Here is a 20,952-nt window from a genome sequence, read left to right on the forward strand (position 1 = left end):
CCAGAACAATGCCACTCAACCCATAGTCTGATGGGATGGTAGAAAAGTACAATTAGACACAGGGACAGGAATTGGCAAAGTATTGTAATAGCCGCCAAGATGACTGAGATGTCTTACTCCCCCCACTGTTGATGGCCTTTAGAACAGCAGAGCATGAAGCCACTGAATACACTCCAGCAAAGCTGATGTTTGGTCGGGAACTTCAGTTGCCAGTGGACCTGATAACAGGATGCTCACTGAAAATGTGCCAGAGTTCGTGAAAGTGTTATCTGAAAGGATGGATGATATTCATCATCAAGTGCGTTCAAACTTAAAAACGTCTGCTGATTCGATGAAGCTATGTTTTGATAAGAAGTCTACTGAAGTCAGCTTTGTACCAGGAGACAAGGTGTGGTTGTATAACTCCAGGAAGACAAAAGGGAAGTCTCCTAAGTTGTCTTCTCCATGGGAAGGCCCATATGACGTTGTGGATCGTCTCTCAGACGTGACTTTCCGAATAAAATGTGGTCAGTGAGGTAAGCCAAAGGTGGTGCATGCCAACAGGCTTTGGCATTATCACGATCCAGGACATTTCAGTTGGGACGAAGTGAACAACTGAACAAAAGGCGCCACTGAAGACGTGTCACCTGGAAAGGCCACTGTCAAAGAAGAAACTCTACTTGGTTTTGAGAAGGGAAACAGTGAAGCCCTTCATGAAGTTACTACCACTGATGTGACTGTTACCAATGATAGGACGTTTCCTGATGAAGCAGATGAACCCCACATGAAGCAGAAGCTAACGAGGTGGAGACCAGTACAGAAGAAGATACGTCCCGTAAAATTAAGAGACTTTGTTGAATTTTCATTTTGTGTTTGTAAGTTCTGTACATTTAATTAAGTTATTGTTTTAATGAAAGTGGCTATTGTTCGGAACGAACAATACTAAGGTAGGGGCAGTGATACGACAGCGGGGGTCATGTGACGCTAGTAACACGTCATATTCTCGAAGGTTCGTGAAGCCTCGAGTGTTTACTAGATTTCGGTATTCTTGTATGTAAGACCGCTAAGAACTGACAGCAACAATGTAGTTGAATTGCAGACAGAGATAGAGACGGACAGTAGGGTCGAGCGCGTGAGTTCGTTTGTTGTGAATTATAGCGTTGTTTAAGTTATAGCGTGACCGTGGAAATTAAGTGTATTGCAAAGTTGAAACTTACGTAACTATGCAGGAAATACAAGGTATTTAACTGTATTAAAAAGCAATATCTAATTTCCCGTATTGTTAACATAATTGGTGTATTGTTTGTTTGTTTATGAATTTCGCGCAAAGCTACACGAGGGCTATATGCACTAGCCGTCCCTAATTTAGCAGTGTAAGACTAGAGGGAAGACAGCTAGTCATCGCCATCCACCGCCAACTCTTGGGCTACTCTTTTACCAACAAATAGTGGGATTGACCGTCACATTATAACGCCCCCACGGCTAAAATGGCGAGCATGTTTGGTGTGACGGGGATTCGAACCTGCGACCCGCAGACTGCGAGTCGAGCGCCCTTACCACCTGGCCATGCCGGGCCCTAATTGATGTATGTTAATTGGCTGTAATTTGATATAGCTGGTGTACAGGAGGTAAAATGTTATTTCGTTCCTAGTATTCCTGATAATTTAAAAGTAGCCCCCCCAGTGGCACAGCAGTATGTCTGCGGATTTACAACTCTAGAATCCGGGTTTCGATACCCGTGGTGGACAGAGCACAGATAGCCCATTGTGTAGCTTTGTGCTTAATTACAAACAAATTACATATGTATGTATGGGCTGGATTCTTTAAAGTATGTGTCTGTGACTTGTTGGCGATAAATTTAAACAATAAACAAACAGAACACAATCCAATTGTTCTAAAATAATACATTAAAACAAGTCAAACGTATAAACAAATGTTTGTTACACAGTTGATTATCATAGTTGTATTCAGAGCTTTAAATAATCATCTCTTTTCGTCAAAGTCAACACAGGTTAATTCAGTTACTTCAGAACAGAATTGAGAAGACAAATTATTTCTTCTCTACTCTGTTATTACAACACAATCTATAATAATTCACTTTAAAAATCGTCACTATACGATATTTATGGCGAAACTGATAAACACACAAATTAGCTCTATCTACCTATCTAACTAACTAATTGTCTATCTTACTTGAACTACATTTCGTACGCACTTTTATAGACTGACAGAGGCCTAGAACATTCTACACACTACGCGATAATATGATACAAGAATACCCAATTCAAACAAAGAAAACATCCTATAAAATAATCATGTCATTTAACGGTGACATAGTTACAATGTTCCACATGGTGATGGTTGCATGACATGCTATTACTATCTTTTGTTTTTTAAATCTCAAACATGATCTACTTACAATTCATGTCAACTGTTACAACTGTTGATAATGGAGAAGATATATTATTATTTGAAGTTACACAAGTAAATGTCGCCATCAAATGGTGACGCTTCAACATTGGTATCGACATTTCATTAACAATTGGACCTATTCTCTTCTTTATTGCAGTGTCGTCCAATAGGATCGTTTCTCGCCACCAAGTTACAGTCGGTATTGGAATGCCTGAAAAAGTTGTGTACACATTTAGAATAATTTCTTTTGTTAAAAGACTGTGTGGCTAACGATTTTTTAAATTTTAAGTGTTGAATTGATGCATTCATAATTAGTTAAGAATTATAAGTACTATAAATCATTACCTTGTTTTTCCACACAGGGACGGATTAAGACCACGATTGGCTTATAGGAAATTAAAATTTTGTGGGTACCCTTTTATTATAATAATTAAAATTAACATTTACCAAATATACTGCTTTAAAATACAACAATTTCCAACTTTACTAAAATTAAAAAAAACATAGCCACTGTGAGCCCCTTGACACTGTGGGCTCATAAACAACTGCCCACTGTGCCTTTTTGGTTAATACGGCTGTGACTCTGGATCATTTTATTTAAAGATGTCTCTTGTCAGATTTATTTTTCTTTTAGTGAGATTTGATAACGAAAATAATTACAGTTGAGAAAAAAGTTGTTGTGAATATTGATAAATATTGGTCACCACAACAATATATCTTAACTAACTGTAGCTAAAAACAAAACACAAGCAAACAAACTCTTTAATGTCATACTTAGCCATCTATGCCTTTCCTGTTTGTAATCATACGCTGTCTAGAATCCTATAGTATTAACTTTTGAGCGACTGTTCAGGCAATGATGAGAGTAAAAGATCAGTGAACGAGTTGTCTCTTTAATTTGTTTCTGTCAGACACAGACGAAAAGTTGTTCGATAAACATCTTGTAACCAAAAACCGTGTCCGTTAGAATTGTTTAGAAAGAACACACAGACCGCAAGACGTGAAAAATAATGAAATAATGCAAAAAAAGTGTTCAAAATTGGTAAAACGCACGTCTATGACAAAAACTTTATATTTATTTTCAACGTTTTGGGCAAAAGCCCTTCGTCAGGCAGTTTAAACCGTGTTACATTGAAAAAAAGGCTTAAATAGAATCGTTGAAGGGTTAGAATATAAAGATATTCTAAATTACGTGTACCACGTCCTGAAACGTTGCAAGATAATATAAAGATTTTGTCATAGACGTGTGTTTTTACCAATTTTGAACACTTTTTTCATTATTTCGTTAGAATTGTTTGCCACACCATTCTTTACTCATCATAATGACATGAACTTCTGACGGTCATTAATACAAACAGATACATACAAGAATATCTATTACCTCCAATTACTTCGCATGAAAGTTTTAAAGGTTCGCCCTCGTTGTATGGTCCTATAAGGCTTTCAAGATTATTCCCATTTTCATCTTTTATCACAGGTTTTGATGGCAATACTGGAAATAGTTATAACATTTCTACTTAAAACTGCATGTCAAACAAATATAGTTTCGATGTGTTTTTGTAATATTTCCGTATTACAATTGTATAATACGGTACTCAACTGCAAACTCAAGCTTTCAACACAACTTTAACCACAAAAAATATAAACAAGACTTGAAATTAGAACACGATAATGAGTGTGAAAGTTCTGAGCTAATTATGTGAACTGTTTTTTTTTTAATAAATAATATTTTACAACTCAATGTCATTTTTGACATCTTATTTCTTATTGCGCTCATTTGCTGTTAAAACTTTAGTGTTTTGTTGGGACTGTAACAAGGTATGTTCTAATTCATATTAAAATATATTAAAAATGCAAATGATCTTTAATAATCTGGAGGCCTGACATGGATTAGGGCGCTCGACTCGTAAGTTGCTGGTTCGAATCCCCGTCACACCAAACATGCTCACCCTTTCAGCCGTGGTGGCGTTATGGCGTTATTACGTTACGGTGAATCGCACTATTCGTTGGTAAAAGAGTAGCCCAAAAGTTGGCAGTGGGTGGTGATGACTTTCACTACTAAATTAGGGGCGGCTAGTGCAGATAGCCCTCGTGTAGCTTTGCGCGAAATTCAAAATAAACATATAACAAACAAATCTAATAACCAGGAAAGTGTTACGTCATCTATAATTCATGTAAATTTATCAAACTATAGATACCATTGCAGTCATATTTTAATTGGAAACATATCGATTTCAAACAGAAAATATTAATTTTTTTATTAAATCATAATACGTTTGATAAATATTTTTTAAAATTATTATTAGTCGTACTATAACATAAGAACAGAAAAGTCGCTTATCTACTGATCACTCTTCCCAGGCATCAAGCGATATGTTACATAATAATATATTTATTTAAGTTTACATAATAGACATTCAAATTAGATCAATTAGCTCTGAAGTTACTGGGTACCATATTAAACAAATAACTAAGAATGTTTTAGAAGTACTTCGATTCAAAATATTTAATATGAAAGTTGGTTACGATATTCATAATTAGCATGGAAAAGTAATTAAATAAGTAATCAATAAATAATTTGTTCTGAGTTTTATTAAATTAAACGTACTATTAGAAGCAACAAGAAGTTTAACAGCAGCGACAACAAAAGCATTTTCACAAAATAAAAAATAAATTTCCATAATTCTGAGACGCTAGCATTAAAAACCGTTTTTGGTTATGACATATATAATGTTTTTCACTTCAAAATTTGTTATCCCTGAAGGAAAACTATAGATGTAAACATCCAAAGTTCAGATATTGTTTTAGAACAACATATTTTAACCTTGCCATACATAAGGATGTATTTTTATAGATCTTAAACTTATAAATAAGACAGCATCTATTAGAAGAACTGGTATCAATTTTAAGATATTTTCAAGTATTCTAGAAATTTTACTGCACGCAACTGTTCTTCTCACAGGTTTAAAATTTGAATATAAATGATTAACTATAACAGACTATGTTAATATTTGTTTAAAAATTTAGAAAACAGTCAGTAACAATGAAATAACTTAGCCATACAAGAAAAGTAAACAGTTTTAAATGATTTGAAAAATAAGGTAAAGAAAAGATTTGTATATCCGTAATTAATCAAAGAAAATTCTCAAAATCATATACAGTTTAAAAATGGATGATTTTTACTTGTCATAAGTTATTAGTATTAAACATATTATATTTTTAACGCTAAAATCTTTATTCAGTCCCTTAGCCCCCTCCCCCAGGGGCACAACGGTATGCCTGCGGACTTGCAACGCTAGAGTCCGGGTTTCGATATCCGTGGTGGGTAGAGCACAGATAGCCCATTGTGTTGTTTTTCTCCTTAGATTGAAAGAAACTAAACTAAACAGTCCCTTAGGATTGAACTACTTAAGATTGAAATACTATTCTGAGCTCTTTTTCTTGAAAAACCCTAAGGAACTGAAATACAGAATGCAGTGTTTATATATAATTAGCCAACAACTAATAGCATCTGACAAATATAATTAATTATAATCGTGTTTCGCCATCTTAGAAAGGCGTTAAAACCATCAACAATTTGAATATTTTTTTTATATTAGCGGAATTTGGTGTCACAATTCCATTTGACTGACTTTACATTCTCAATCACAGTTTTCTCATTATATAAATCATTTGGGGTAACATTGAAACTTAATTTCGTAAAACCGTTAGATTAGAACACGTGAGACTAGAATTTGTAATTAGCAAAATAAAATATGTTCATTTTCCAAAATAAGTAATAAATGATTAACAAGTAAAATACAATTAAAAACAAAACAAAAACACCGATTTTTTCATGATAGTATGTTCTCTGTTCGAACGATATTTGAACGTTAATCGCATGCTTTACTATCTCAACATTTTATTAATTGAATTGCACTGCAGGAATTCCAGACTTATAACTTTAATCTAATGTGTAAAGTAGAGAGAAATACAATTAAGATAATAAATCATCTAACAATTAATAACTCACACACATGTTTTGAACAGTACAGTATAGAAATTTTCAGAAAGATATTGCTAAAAGTGTTATGATACAAGCTTCTTGAATTGTAAGAATGTAGTAAAGAAATGTTAGCTGAAAGATAGATAGACTGATCCATTAAAATCTGCTGATTATCATTAGATAAATTCGTTTCAAAGGGCAAATTAGCATTCATATGGTATATGTTACACTGGTGAATGAACTTTTAACAGAAATTGTAAAGTTTACTAGAACTGTCCTTGGATATAATTGAAATATTCTTAGCATGTCAAATTTTGGAAAGTAATTAACGTTATATTAATAGGTTATTCCGTTCCTTTCTAACTACCTTCGCAAAGGCTAAATATTTGGTGTTCGTTCAACAAATGAACGATAATTTGAAATAATACAAAACAGTAAAGTTGTGTATTTGACAGTTATGATTAACATACGAAATAGAAGAACATATTATAAATAAATGTAAGTTCTACTAGTTTGTTAGAAAACTGATAAACACAGTCAATAATATATTTCAGTTTAATGAATCAGAATAATTTCACCTAACAAGAAATAAGAAATATTTGTAGGTTTAAAAACTAGCACTTTGAAATGTGACATTGACATTAAAAATTCAAACATCAGTATTATTGTAACTTTATACGATTAAATAGAAAAATGCAAACATATTAAGATATATATAAAGGAACTTTTGTTTCTACTCCCAACTAAGTATAATCGCTTTTGATGTAAAATATTGTTTCAACTTTGTACAAAAAGAAATAGAAGATTAATTTGATCATTTAAATCATGAATTATTTTATTATGCTTTCTTTAATGTATTAAAAATAATTGCCGTGGGGAGTTCTTAGTTATTGTATAAAAATATCTCACTACACAGCTAACTAACCAAAATAATGACCATACACAACATAACCATGATACGTTTAATGCGTAATTTTACAATGCAATATAATGTGATCTTTCAGTGGTGTCCCCTGTAGGTAAGCGGTAAGTTTATGTACTTCCAGTGCTAAACTCTGAGGCTCAATTATCAGCGGTGGATATAGAGCAGATAGCCCATTTATTAGTTTTGAACGACGAAAAACAACAACCTTTCAGTAGTAAAGCCAGTCAACCAACATAGTCTCTAAAATTATTTTCTAAAACCTATGCAATATCTATTCCAGCTGATTCTAAAGATCAACCATAACATACTCATTAACAATAGGGAGTATGTGCATCTTATGAATGGTTAATCAGAAAAAGTTTGGAATTTTGTTCAAAAGGTATTGGATGCCTTAGTTTTTCATCTCTATCTATATTATTATAAATATAATAAAGTTTATTTTTGTATAAACAGGAGTATCCGGAACGAAAATAAGTGAAGGCGTTATCTTTCTAATAGAAAATAAAACTATTTTATAGAATCTGTGTTAAAAAAAGAACAACTCTCGGTCGAATTTCTCATTATATTTATTGTAGTAGGAAACTGAAAAGTCATGGTTAATGTTATCACAGAACTATAAATAGTTTCAAAAAATCAAAACAGAGTTTCTTCTTTTTATATTACTTTAACAAATATTGACATTAAATAGATACAGAGTAGCTAACTAAAGCCATCGTATTATTGCTTAATAATAATTTTAACAGAATTACCTTATTTCCGGTGAAATACGAACTAGGCTAACAGAAACAAATTTTAATATAATTTAAGCAACATTTGCGTCACAAACCTTCTTCCAAACATTTTCAACTCATAACTCTTCTATAAACAAGAGAGTTTATTTGTTTCAGAATTTTTGCGCAGATGTACACAGAGGGCTATTTGCGTTCCTAATATAGAGCTACTCTTGTCTGATCGAATAGTGAAATTTGACCGTCTATCATATAGTGCTCGCACCAACCCGAAGAACAGAGCTCATTTTTTGCGGCAACGGGACACGCAAGAGACAATAAATGAATATGAGTATAAATTCTCCAAAAGGACTAGAAGCAAGAAAATAAAAAATAAGGATTTAGAGACAAACTATTTGCTAGAAGTTTATGTTTAATAACTTTAAATTCTACTTAAATTTTAACCATATATTTATATTTGTATATATTTTTATGTAACATCAGTTTTTAAATCAATCCCATAAACAGCATTTTTGGGAAAAGTGTGTATGGTAAGGAAATTAAAATAATACCAAAATTTAATAAATAATTTTTGAACAAGCATCAGGAGTCAAACAGAAAATCAAAGAACTGAACAACTTGGATGTGCCCATAGCTAAATGGAAATATTGCAAGACATAATTAGATTTTGTTAATGAGAGGCATTTCCAAGGACAGGAGCTAAATAACATAAATACAGGTAATTACTCTAATGATATTTATGAGATAAGATAATAATTTTTTAAAAGTAACTTCTTGTACCATATGTAATTTACATTACATTATGAAGTTTTATGTATTATATTCTAAAACACAAAATTACCAAATATTACCAAATTTTCATATTACCAACTTTAACTGGTTGGCAGAATTTCACAACTCTTTGATTTCTGAGTGCTTTATATGTGTATAATTTAAAAAAGAGATTACAATAGTAATTTATACAAAACTATATTAGGACCTTTCAGCTATACTTGCGCTTCTGTTTGACATACGGAAGCATTAGTAATTAGAAGCATTACTAATTTCTCAGAGTACTGTTTACGTGAAATTACGGCTAGATATTATTTTACAATACATATTTCTCAGAGTGTTGTTTACTTGAAATAAGGGCTAATCACTATTTTACATTACCAATTTCTTAGAGTACTGTTTACTTAACATCACGGCTAGACACTATTTTACATTACCCATTTTTCAGAGTTCTGTTTACTTAAAATCACGGCTAGACACTATTTTACAATTAACAGTTTCTCAGAGTATTGTTTACTTGAATTCACGGCTAGACACTATTTTACATTATCCATTTCTCATAGTTCTGTTTATATGAAAACACGGCTACACACTATTTTGCATTACCAATTTCTCAGAGTACTGTATACTTAAAATCACAGTTAGACACTATTTTACATTTAACAGTTTCTCAGAGTACTGTTTACTTGAAATCACGGCTAGACATTATTTTACATTACTAATTTATGAGAGTATTGCTTACTTGAAATAACGGCTAGACAATATTTTACGTTACCAATTTCTCAGAGTACTGTTTACTTCAAATCATGGCTAGACACTATTTTACAATACCATTTTTAAGAGAACTGTTTACTTAAAATTACGGATAGAAAATATTTTACATTTAACAGTTTCTTAGAGTACTATTTTCCTGAAATAAGGGCTAGACACTATTTTATATTTAACAGTTTCTCAGAGTATTGTTTACTTGAACTAACGACTAAACACTATTTTACATTACATAATCTTCAGAGTACTGTTTACTTTAAATCACGGCGAGATTGTATTTTACATTACCAATTTCTCAGACTACTATTTACTTAAAATCAAGGCTGGACACTATTTTACATTTAACAGTTTCTCAGAGTACTGTTTATTGAAATCACGGCTGACATTATTTTACATTACTAATTTATCAGAGTATTATTTACTTGAAATAACGTCTAGACACTGTTTTACATTACTAATTTATGAGGGTATTGTTTACTTGAAATAACGGCTAGACACTTTTTTACATTACCAATTTCTTAGAGTACTGTTTACTTCAAATCATGACTAGACACTATTTTACATTACCAATTTTTCAGAGTACTGTTTACTTGAATTCATCGTTAGACACTGTTTTACGTCACCAATTTTTCAGAGTACTGTTTACTTCAAATCAGGGCTATACACTATTTTGCATTAACAATTTCTCAGATTACTGTTTACTAAAATCACGGATAGACACTATTTTACATTTAACAGTTTCTCAAAGTACTGTTTACTTGAAATCACGGCTAGACACTATACCAATTTTTTAGGGTGCTGTTTATATGAAATCACAGCTTCACACTATTTTGCATTACTAATTTTTCAGACTACTGTTTAATTGAAATCATGGCTAGAAACCATTTTATATTTATCAGTTTCTCAGAGTACTGTTTACTTAAAATCGCAACTAGACACTATTTTACTTTACGAATTTCTCAAAGTTCTGTTTACTTCAAATAACGGCTAGACACTATTTTACTTTACCAATTTCTGAAAGTACTGTTTACTTAAAATCACGGCTAGGCATTATTTACTTTACTAATTTCTCAGAATAGTGTTTACATGAAATCACGGGGAGACACTATTTTTCATTAACAATTTCTCACAGTAATGTTTACTTGAACTCACTGCTCGAAACCATTTTACATTTAACAGTTTCTCAGAGAAATGTTTACTTGAAATCACGGCTAGACATATTTTACATTGCCAATTTTTCAGAGTGCTGCTTATATGAAATCACGGCTGGACACTTTTATGTTCAACAATTTCTCAGAGTACTGTTTACTTGAAATCACGGCTAGACATTATTTTACATTAACTATCTGTGAGAATACTATTTACTTGAAATTATAGCTAGACACTATTTTACACTTAACAGTTTCTCAAAGTATTGTTTACTTGAACTCACGGCTAGACATATTTCACATTGCCAATTTTTCAGAGTGCTGTTTATATGAAATCACGGCTACACACTATTTGCGTTACCAATTTCTCAGAGTACTGTTTACTTGAAATCATGGCTAGACTCTATTTTCATTTAACAGTTTCTCAGAGTACTGTTTACTTGAAATCACGGATAGACAATATTTTACATTTAACAGTTTCTCAGAGTACTGTTTTCCTGAAATAAGGGCTAGACACTATTTTACATTTAACATTTTCTCAGAGTATTGTTTACTTGAAATAACGACTAGACACTATTTTACATTACCTATTCTTCAGAGTACTGTTTACTTTAAATCACGGCGAAATTGTATTTTACATTACCAATTTATTAGACTACTGTTTACTTAAAATCAAGGTTAGACACCATTTTACATTTAACAGTTTCTCAGAGTACTGTTTACTTGAAATCACGGATAGACATTATTTTACATTACTAATTTGTCAGAGTATTGTTTACTTGAAATAACGGCTAGACAACATTTTACATTACCAATTTCTGAGAGTATTATTTACTTGAACTAACGGCTAGACACTTTTTTACATTACCAATTTGTTAGAGTACTGTTTGCTTCAAATCATGGCTAGACACTATTTTACATTACCAATTTTTCAGAGTACTGTTTAGTTGAATTCATCGTTAGACACTATTTTACATTACCAATTTTTCAGAGTACTGTTTAGTTGAATTCATCGTTAGACACTATTTTACATTACCCATTTTTCAGAGTATTGTTTACTTGAAATAACGACTAGACACTATTTTACATTACCTATTCTTCAGAGTACTGTTTACTTTAAATCACAGCGAGATTGTATTTTACATTACCAATTTCTCAGAGTACTATTCGCTTGAAATTACAACTATACATTGTTTTACTTTACGAATTTCTCAGAGTACTGTTTACTTGAAATAACGGCTACACATTATTTTAATTTACCAATTTCTGAAAGAACTGTTTACTTTAAATCACGGCTAGGCATTATTTACTTTACTAATTTCTCAGAATAGTGTTTGCTTCAAATCATGGGTAGACACTATTTTTCATTAACAATTTCTCACAGTAATGTTTACTTGAACTTACTGCTCGACATATTTTACATTACCAATTTTTCAGAGTACTGTTTACTTGAAATCACAGCTGGACACTATTTTTATGAAACTGTTTAAATTATGTGATTATGATAGCTTGAATAAGTGAAGAAATTCACCAATCAAGTCATATTGTAAACAACGACCGGTGTCTCTTATAATGGGCATTGTCTAAGAAATACATCATGATATCACTGACCACTGACCAATGACCTTCAAGACGCTATCAGTATAACTTGTCCTTGTTTTGTTGAAATCCACTCGACAACGGTATGATCCACGGTCTGAAAGAGTGATTGGCTCAATGACAAGTTTAGCAGGACTATTTACAGTTGTAAGGTAAGCCCGACCTGCCAAATTGTCGCTTGACGAGTGTCTTCCCTGCCAAAGTGGACCTATTCTTGCATCGAAAGTATAGACTGGAATCAGCACATTATCCTTATACCAGAGGACTAGGACAGCTTTGTCATTTGATGGAGAGGAGGTCATGTTACACGGAAGCTCAATCTTTCCTCCAGATAAACCTTCAATGATATCTATAAAACACAACAATTGTCTGTTGTTATTTAAACACGAATAATATATATATAACAAGAACGTGTTACCATAGGTATGGCTTTTTATATACATATTAAAATTAGAGACGTAAAGCAAATAATATTTTATAAAAATGAAAATTTTTATTTTTGCACTGTTTGTTTGGAGTGAGATCTAAGAATTTGCGTTCTCCGTAATGAGTAATGTTAGTGAGAATATCTTAGAAATATAATAAAAATATCATATGTTGAATCCATTGATAGATATATTGTTCAATCTTTCGATTAAAGCAACAATTTGGGATGTGGGTTGTTAAATGAGAAGTAAGTAATAGTAAGAATATCTGTGCTACGTTTACAAAATTAGAAATCGTTAACATTTTGATATATTTTATTAAGAAGAAATATTTTAAAGCTATTTACACTTTACTATTTATACTCAGTAAAGTGCTGTCCTCCTAACAGTATACGTGTCTTAGCGATAAGTCTGAAGGTTTATATCGCGGAAAACTGGGTTTCGATAATTAGTATTAGTGTTCTAGGCACAGAACACACAACTCATTGTGTAGCAATTAACAACAAATTAAAAAAATGTTGTATGAAAGAAATAAGTACACACGTGGCGACGTTTCATAAGGGTTAACCTGACATGTGTGTACTTACATCTTTTACATCACGGTTTCAGTTGCGTTGTGTTGTATGTTTAAGATATCTTAGATACAAAATGTATAAGATGCAACTAAAATATCCAATCGATTATTTTGTATTCTAAGATGGCCAACACTAGACTCTGACATTCTAGTTAATTATTTTGTTACATTTACCGGGCAGTGATGAAAGTGTATCAGTGAGTTTGTTCATTTGGCACAAGAAAATAATGTTAACAATATCAGACAAGTTTATCTTATTTCTTTTTCTTTACGACCAGCTGTTAGTAGATCGTATCTATTACTCGTGATTGAAAGGCGCGTGATAAAAACAAGTTCGGTAGTGGATCAAATGTCATAGCAATAAGTTATGTCATCCTCTTGGCAAGGGCTACGCCAAATCTTCTAATATCAAACTTTTCACGTCAAAATCTGGATGATCTAAAAACTGTAAATGTTTTTCCACAGAATAACTCTTGCCGTATTTTTCTGACGACCAGCAGTGTTCAGATGACTGAAATAGTTTAATATTTCAAGAACAATTATAAGTTTTCATAGCGGCGTATTTGAAAATCTAATGATTTACAAACAAGTAATTGTTTTCTGTTTGATTTGGTGGGCATAGCAATTTGAAGATCGTATTACGTATTGAGGCAATATTAGATCCTTATGATAGCCTTTTCTCCATGTTTTTTATTTATATCTCAGTGAAAGTTATAATAATTGTAGGAAATGCTTCATTTAAAAATTTCCATTCTGAGCTTGAAGCTTTATTCCCTGTAATTATACAAAGTACATTCTAGCTTAGTGAAAAATATTTCAGGTAATAAAACATATCCTTGAAAAATTATACTCAAAATAAAAAAAACTTTAAGTTTGCAGTTATTTTGTTTTGTTTTAATCTGTGGTGTAGCCCTGGATTTTGGAACGAACGAACTGGCTTCAAAACCGCGCGATATAAAAAAATAGTTTTCACACTTTAAGCTGTGTATGCTTTATAAGTGTAACAATCAATCTCTTAGCATGATTGGTGGGTGATAGAGTGCTACTGACTGGCTGATGCCTTCCCTCTGGTGTAGTCCACAATTAGCGACGGCGGCAGATAAATACAAATTACAAAGTTTTTATCTAATTTAATTATATAAATAAATATAGTTATAATTGGTCTTCAAAAGAGTTTTAAAAATAAATTTTCATGTAATTTTAATTTCTATGGATAAAAATAAAGAGTAAGTTTTTTAGTACAATAGATATATGGACGGTTAATCATATTTGGCTGTAAGAACGTTTTGCATATTTAATACAATAGCGCCTGTGCTTGGTTCAAGGTGAATTCCTGACCATTCGACGTGCAGTCACCAAAGGCTACAGATAAGGCTTGATGTAGTCATAACTGTTTTCAATGAAGGATGTTCGTATAGTCAGATTGTTAAACGATGCAGATGTCAAAGATAAAAAATGTGTAAAAAGGTACAATTAGCATTTTTCAAGGACGAAAAAACACTCCGATATAAGAACGTTTAGCATACAGTGGCTTGCAAAAATCTTCACCCCACTGTACTGGTAAACAATTGTAGTTATTTTCTTGTGAAAGACATAACTCAACTGGCCAAAAATATTTATAATATTAATCTCAGACCAATTTCTAAAGAATTCAAATAACAAAAGGTGCATTGTTACTCATTTTAGCGATATAACAACAACATAAAACTCTCGAAAACACAAAAGTCTTCCCCCTCTGATTCTGCAGTTAATATTTGGTTGAAGCTCCTTTGGCAGCAATGACAGCTGAAAATCGTTTTGGATAACCTTCCACAAGCTTTGCACAGTACGCTCGAGATATTTTTTGCCCACTCCAGTTCTTGTAAGTTGGAAGGATGTCTTCGATGCACAGCAAATTTTCAAGTTTCTCCGCAGATTTTCGAGTGGATTTAGGTCTGGGCTTTAATTTTGTTTCTTCGAAACCATTCTTGAGTTCCTTTGATCTGTATTTGGGATCATTGTCCTATTGATATGTAAACCTTCGACTAAGTTTTAGTTTTTTCAGCTGACTTTTTCAGGTTTACCTCCAACATCTATATATATTTTGCAGAAAATCATCCCCACAGTATTATGGACCCACCACCATGCTTGACAGTTGGGACTGTGTTTGCTGGGTCATGAGCAGTGTTGGGTTTCCACCATACATGTCATTTATTATTTAACCACAAAAATTCTTTCTGCCACATTGTTGTAGAGTTATTGAAATGTTTACGGGTATAGTCCATTCGCGATCTAAGATGTATCTTCATCAGTAGTGGTTTCTTTTTTGCTACCCTTCTTTGTTGTGTGAGGTACATGATATTGCTGATGGTCCAGTTGCTGCTATTGAAGTCTGAAGCTCCTGCAGTGTCACTGTTGGCTTGACAGTCGCCGCTCTGATGATTTTTCTGCTTGTTCGAGCACAGACTTTCATTGGGCGACCTGATCTTGGCAAGGGTGAGGTAATGTGACACACTTTCCATTTTTTCACAACCGATTTTACAGTACTTAATGGCAAATTAAGAACGTTTGAAATTGATTTATAGCCTTCTCCGGAATTGTGCTTCTGAATAATATTCGTCCTTAGGTCTGTAAAGAGTACTTTTCTCATCATTTTCAATATGTAACAGTAAACCAAATTTTAACTTTCAAAATACTTTGCTTAAATCAATACTGGTGGCTCTATATGACCTCAAGTATTTCTTCACATGGCTGTATGATATATTTTGGTATCTGATAAAGTTATACAGAGCCACTTGTATTTACTTTAGCAGGGTAGTGACGTAAAGTTAAATCAATGATGGTTAAACCTGAGGGGGTGAAGACTTTCGCAACATGTGTTTTCAAGATTTGTTTGTGTTATCTCACTAAATTGGGTAACAATGCACCTTTTGTTCTTTGTAATCTTTAGAAACTGGTCTGAGATTAATATATTAAATATTTTTGGCCATTTGAGTTATATCTTTCACAAGAAAATACCTAAATTTTATTACCAGCACAGGGGAGTGATAACTTTTGCAAGGCACGGTAGCAAGGGGATTTACAAGATAATCCAGGAAAACAAAGCCCTCTTCTGCACAGCTTCCGTTTAAAAGAGAAACTTACAACCTAAAATAATCATTAAATTGAAAGTCCACATATAACATTTTATGGTTAACAAGATATTAAACAAGGCATGAAACTGACTAAGGTTCACAAGCCAAACATTCCCAAGCTTTCAGCCACATCTCGAAATCAACAGTTTTTTGTCATGGGTAAGATGGCTAAAAAACTAAAATCACACTAATTCTACTCGATTACACTCTTGAAAAGTCCCCTAATAGATCTCCTGTGGACGTTTGTGTCTTTGGTGTACTTAATCGTAGTTCTGATTTTGTTTGTTTTTAATTTCGCGCAAAGCTACACGAGGGCTGTTTGCGCTAGCCGTTCCTAATTTAGCAGTGAAAGACTAGAGGGAAGGTAGCTAGTCATCACCACCCAACGCCATCTCTTGGGCTACTCTTTTACCAACAAATATTGGGATTGACCGTAGTATTATAACGCCCCCACGGCTGAAAGGGCGAGCATATTTGGTGGGACAGGGATTCGACCCTTAGATTGCAAGTCAAACGCCCTAACCACCTGACCGTAGTTTTGATAGTCGATGTTCACGTACAACTGAGGTTCTGTGGAAGTTTGCTCAAATATTTGGTGTAAAATTGACCTCAATATCTTTCGGATAATATTATTACTGTACATAATGAGGTGTAAGGCAATAGGGCGTACTCACAGTTATAAGACTGAGCACAACAGACGATGAAACTACAGTTAGAAGGGCAACGCGTGAACTGGAGCACCATTCTTATAAAAGCGATCCTCAGTCACAGTAGGGTGCAACAAAACAGTAGTTGTCCTGAATTTCAAAATTAGTTTATAATTGAATTTTTACCTAATTTAATGGTTTAGTCGATACATATAATGTCTTCTCTCTTGACTCTGATAATCATTTTCCTTCTGGTTCAGCAGATACATTCCTCAGTGCTTCCCATGTACAAATGAAGCGTAATTATGTTTTTCCTCGCTAAATTTCGAAACTCATATTTATAATTATAATATATTTTAGAAAGCAAAAACAATTTTCAATTTGCCCTTTGTGTGATGAGAGGAATGCGGTCCCTTTCTATTCTTAAAGTATGATAAACAACGTATCAATAAAAACCTCCCTAGTGACGCTGCTAATTGTTGTAGCGGATATGTACTACAGTAAATACAAGCTATTAAATGTGAAAGTAGGATGAAAGTAAAGGGTATTATGTGATCCCCAGACAACACGTCGCTACGTGGCTCCACTTTGTTATTTGCGATCATTCTCAAGCATTAGATTAAACCTTTTCTTCAATGTTTTTATGACGAGTCTTATGAATAATTTACTAAGATTTCCTGAAATTCCGGAACGTCCGTCACCTGCTGAAAGAGATAATGCTTTCCACATCGTGTATGTATGTAGATATTAACTGTGTGATACGTCGTTTGAAAACGTTGCTCTTTATCATTTAAAATATTAATGTTAATTAATGCGTGTTCTATAGAACTAACATCCTAGCAAATATATATAAACAAAAGTAATTATACTCTAGCCGGAAAATACACATATTCATCTTTCTATGCGGGTAAAATGAAAATGTAAAATGAAAATGAAATAAAAATTAAGGTTTCATTTAAAACAGTTCTCATATCATTTGAAGAGGTAAGGACAAAATAGTTTTTTCAATGCTATTCCATGCATCTAAACATCGTTCAATATGATATCGTAAAACTGAAGGTGACAGTGTAGCCTACTATCGTTGAAAGTAAGGAAACCTACATTATTTATAATGCTATACTCTATATATTACTAATAGGCAAGGCGATATTTGCATAATTAATTAATAATATTGATGTAATTATAACAGAGTTACTTTTTCATTATCAAGTTTTATTTGTTTTTATTTCTCGTAATGCAATTTATGTTGAAAACATAGTATGCTATTAGGTCAAACGTTAACACACTGTTGGTTTGGAAATTTCGAAAGAAGATATCTTTTCAAGCTATACAACGGCTATCAACACCAGCCGTCCCTAATTTTGAAGTGATATACAATTTATGTTGAAAACATAGTATGCTATTAGGTCAAACGTTAACACACTGTTGGTTTGGAAATTTCGAAAGAAGATATCTTTTCAAGCTATACAACGGCTATCAACACCAGCCGTCCCTAATTTTGAAGTGATAAACTAGATGAAAGGCAGCTAGTGAGCATTATCCACTACCAGTCCTTGGACTAATCTTTATCAACGAGCCCCCCAGTGGCACAGCGGTATGTCTGCTGACATACAATGCTAGAATCCGGGTTTCGATACCCGTGGTGGGCAGAGCACAGATAGCCCATTGTGTAGCTTTGTGCTTAATTACAAACAAACAAACTTTATCAACGAATACTGTGTACAAAAGGTGATCAGACTGGTCATTGTTTGATTTGGATAATGAAGCTCACAGGCATTTATTATAAATTTATCAGAAGGTAAACATTAGAAGAATTCTTTCTGTATTTTTTCCACCATATTATATTAAACGGGCGAAATCTTTTTTTTTTGTGTGTGTTTCTAATAACATAGAAGACTCGCATAAAAAATATCACATTACAAATGGTCCAACCTCATCTCTTGCATTTTGCTGGGATATATATATATACACTAAATCACAAAATACAAATATGAATGCAATCGATGTTGAGCTACGATCTATCTCACGGCTTTCAAAACTACTTTTTAGCATCGTTTAAAAAGAAATGCCCAGGGATATTGTGACAATTTTGCTGGTACAAAGAAATATTTTTTTTTACTGAACTGAGCAGGATAGGAATATCTTCTGATCTAACTTGAACTAAATTCCTTACACAATATAGAAATACCTTCTCCGAATCTTTTTTGAGAACGACCATGTTTTTTTCAATATTATCGTGCAACATACATGAAAATATCCACCAACAGAATTTAAAGGAAGACATTTCAATTGATATAAAAATCTAGATTTAGCTAAATCGGATTGAAAACATGACATTTAGAGGTAGAAATGTTTCACTACCCGAATATTTGTTTCTACGTACAGTACAAACTGCATATTTTAAACATAGTTATACCTGTATCTCATATCAGAAATAGCTCTCAAGTAGCTTCAAGTACGATCACAGCATTTGAAATAAGGTAAAGAAGTATTAGAGTTTCCACAGAAACTTTCAATGAGCGATTTGATTCGAGGAATTCTGGAAAACAACAACAATAAACATTTCTTATCGACACTCTGGATATTGGTAAAATACCGCATAGGAATAGATCCCAAAATCCCTGTTATAAGAGTAAAACTAAAACAATGAAGTCCACCAAATATCCGTTGTTAGAAAAATTGGAATTTTGTAGCTATATATATGGATATATGCTTTTTCTATTTTTTTGTTTGTTGGTGAAATTCTTCACGGTCTTCAGGCTACCCTCTGCTTACCACGCCGCAAATACAAGACGATGGAATTTCAGGTACCTTGAGTGCTGAAACTTCAGTGAAGAACAATGAAAAACCATCATGTGGAGCAATTGACCCCATTGTTCGTAGATTTCACCAGCAGAACAAAGCTGAATTTGATCTAAAACTTGAAAACGTTTTGGATATGTCTAAGCCATTCCACTTGTGAAGTGTATCATGAAATATAACAATCTACCAGTAGTCAGTGGTAAGTCTGACGACTTAATGATGCTAAAACCCGCGTTTTGATACCCGTGGTAGACACAACACAGATAAATCATTGTGTAACCTTTCAACAACAAAAACAATATTACGCGAATATATTTTCCATAGCATGGAAACTTTCAGTATAATTAGAAATTGCAACAGTTGGCTAGTTATGTATTGTGCAAAACTCTTTTTACCAAGACAATTACATGTTATTTTTATTGATCCCTTAACAACTAAAACTTATTTTCAGGAAATATACGTATACAGTATGTTAATCTTAATAAAGACCCTAAACATATAATATTTTATTGCTTAATTTCTCAACATCTATAACACCAGAGTGTATGTTGTCAAAATTATCTGTATATTAATAAGTAATGAACAGTTCGCTGCAGGTACATCCTTGTATGTTTTTATAACTCATTAGAAATAAATCGAATACATCATTCCGTTATGTGACTTGTGTATTAGCTACTGGATGGAAAAAACTCATTTAGTCACACAATATTGTAGCTGAAGTGTTAGGTCGTCAGGAAATTAATGTCGCGTTTTGGAGCACTTTCATTAACCACTCCCAAAAAAAACGTACATTACGTATAATAGTTAAACGAACCACCTAAGCGTCACGTTACTGTAGCCTATATAATGTGTAAAGTTTAGTATACTCTAATCTTATAGTGATGGCACACGACGAGACACACATTTAGCATGTAATGCTGTTGAAGACAATAAGGGAAACAACGCCTCTGTAGCCACAGAAGTTTATGGAAATGTTTTTAACGTTCGTAAGTGTGAACGATGATTCAGCAAATTTCGTTCAGGTGACTTTAGCCTTAAAAACTGTGATGGCAGGGGCTGACATGTTGGAATTGATA

General features: G+C 32.9%; 1 protein-coding gene across 1 annotated transcript in view; it reads right to left on the reverse strand.

The window, feature by feature from the left end:
* Nucleotides 1–20,952, reverse strand: part of LOC106478289 (hemicentin-2-like) — a 25,371-nt gene that overhangs the window by 2,565 nt on the left and 1,854 nt on the right. The window contains exons 2-4 of the mRNA XM_022381882.1: nt 12,335–12,664; nt 3,773–3,883; nt 2,399–2,602 (exon numbers count right to left, since the gene is read on the reverse strand). Of these exons, the coding sequence (XP_022237590.1) occupies nt 2,399–2,602; nt 3,773–3,883; nt 12,335–12,664 (645 nt within the window). The remainder of the gene's footprint in view (nt 1–2,398; nt 2,603–3,772; nt 3,884–12,334; nt 12,665–20,952) is intronic.

The sequence above is a fragment of the Limulus polyphemus genome, unplaced genomic scaffold, assembly GCF_000517525.1.
Source record: "Limulus polyphemus unplaced genomic scaffold, Limulus_polyphemus-2.1.2 Scaffold197, whole genome shotgun sequence".
In the NCBI taxonomy this organism is placed as follows: Eukaryota; Metazoa; Arthropoda; class Merostomata; order Xiphosura; family Limulidae; genus Limulus; species Limulus polyphemus.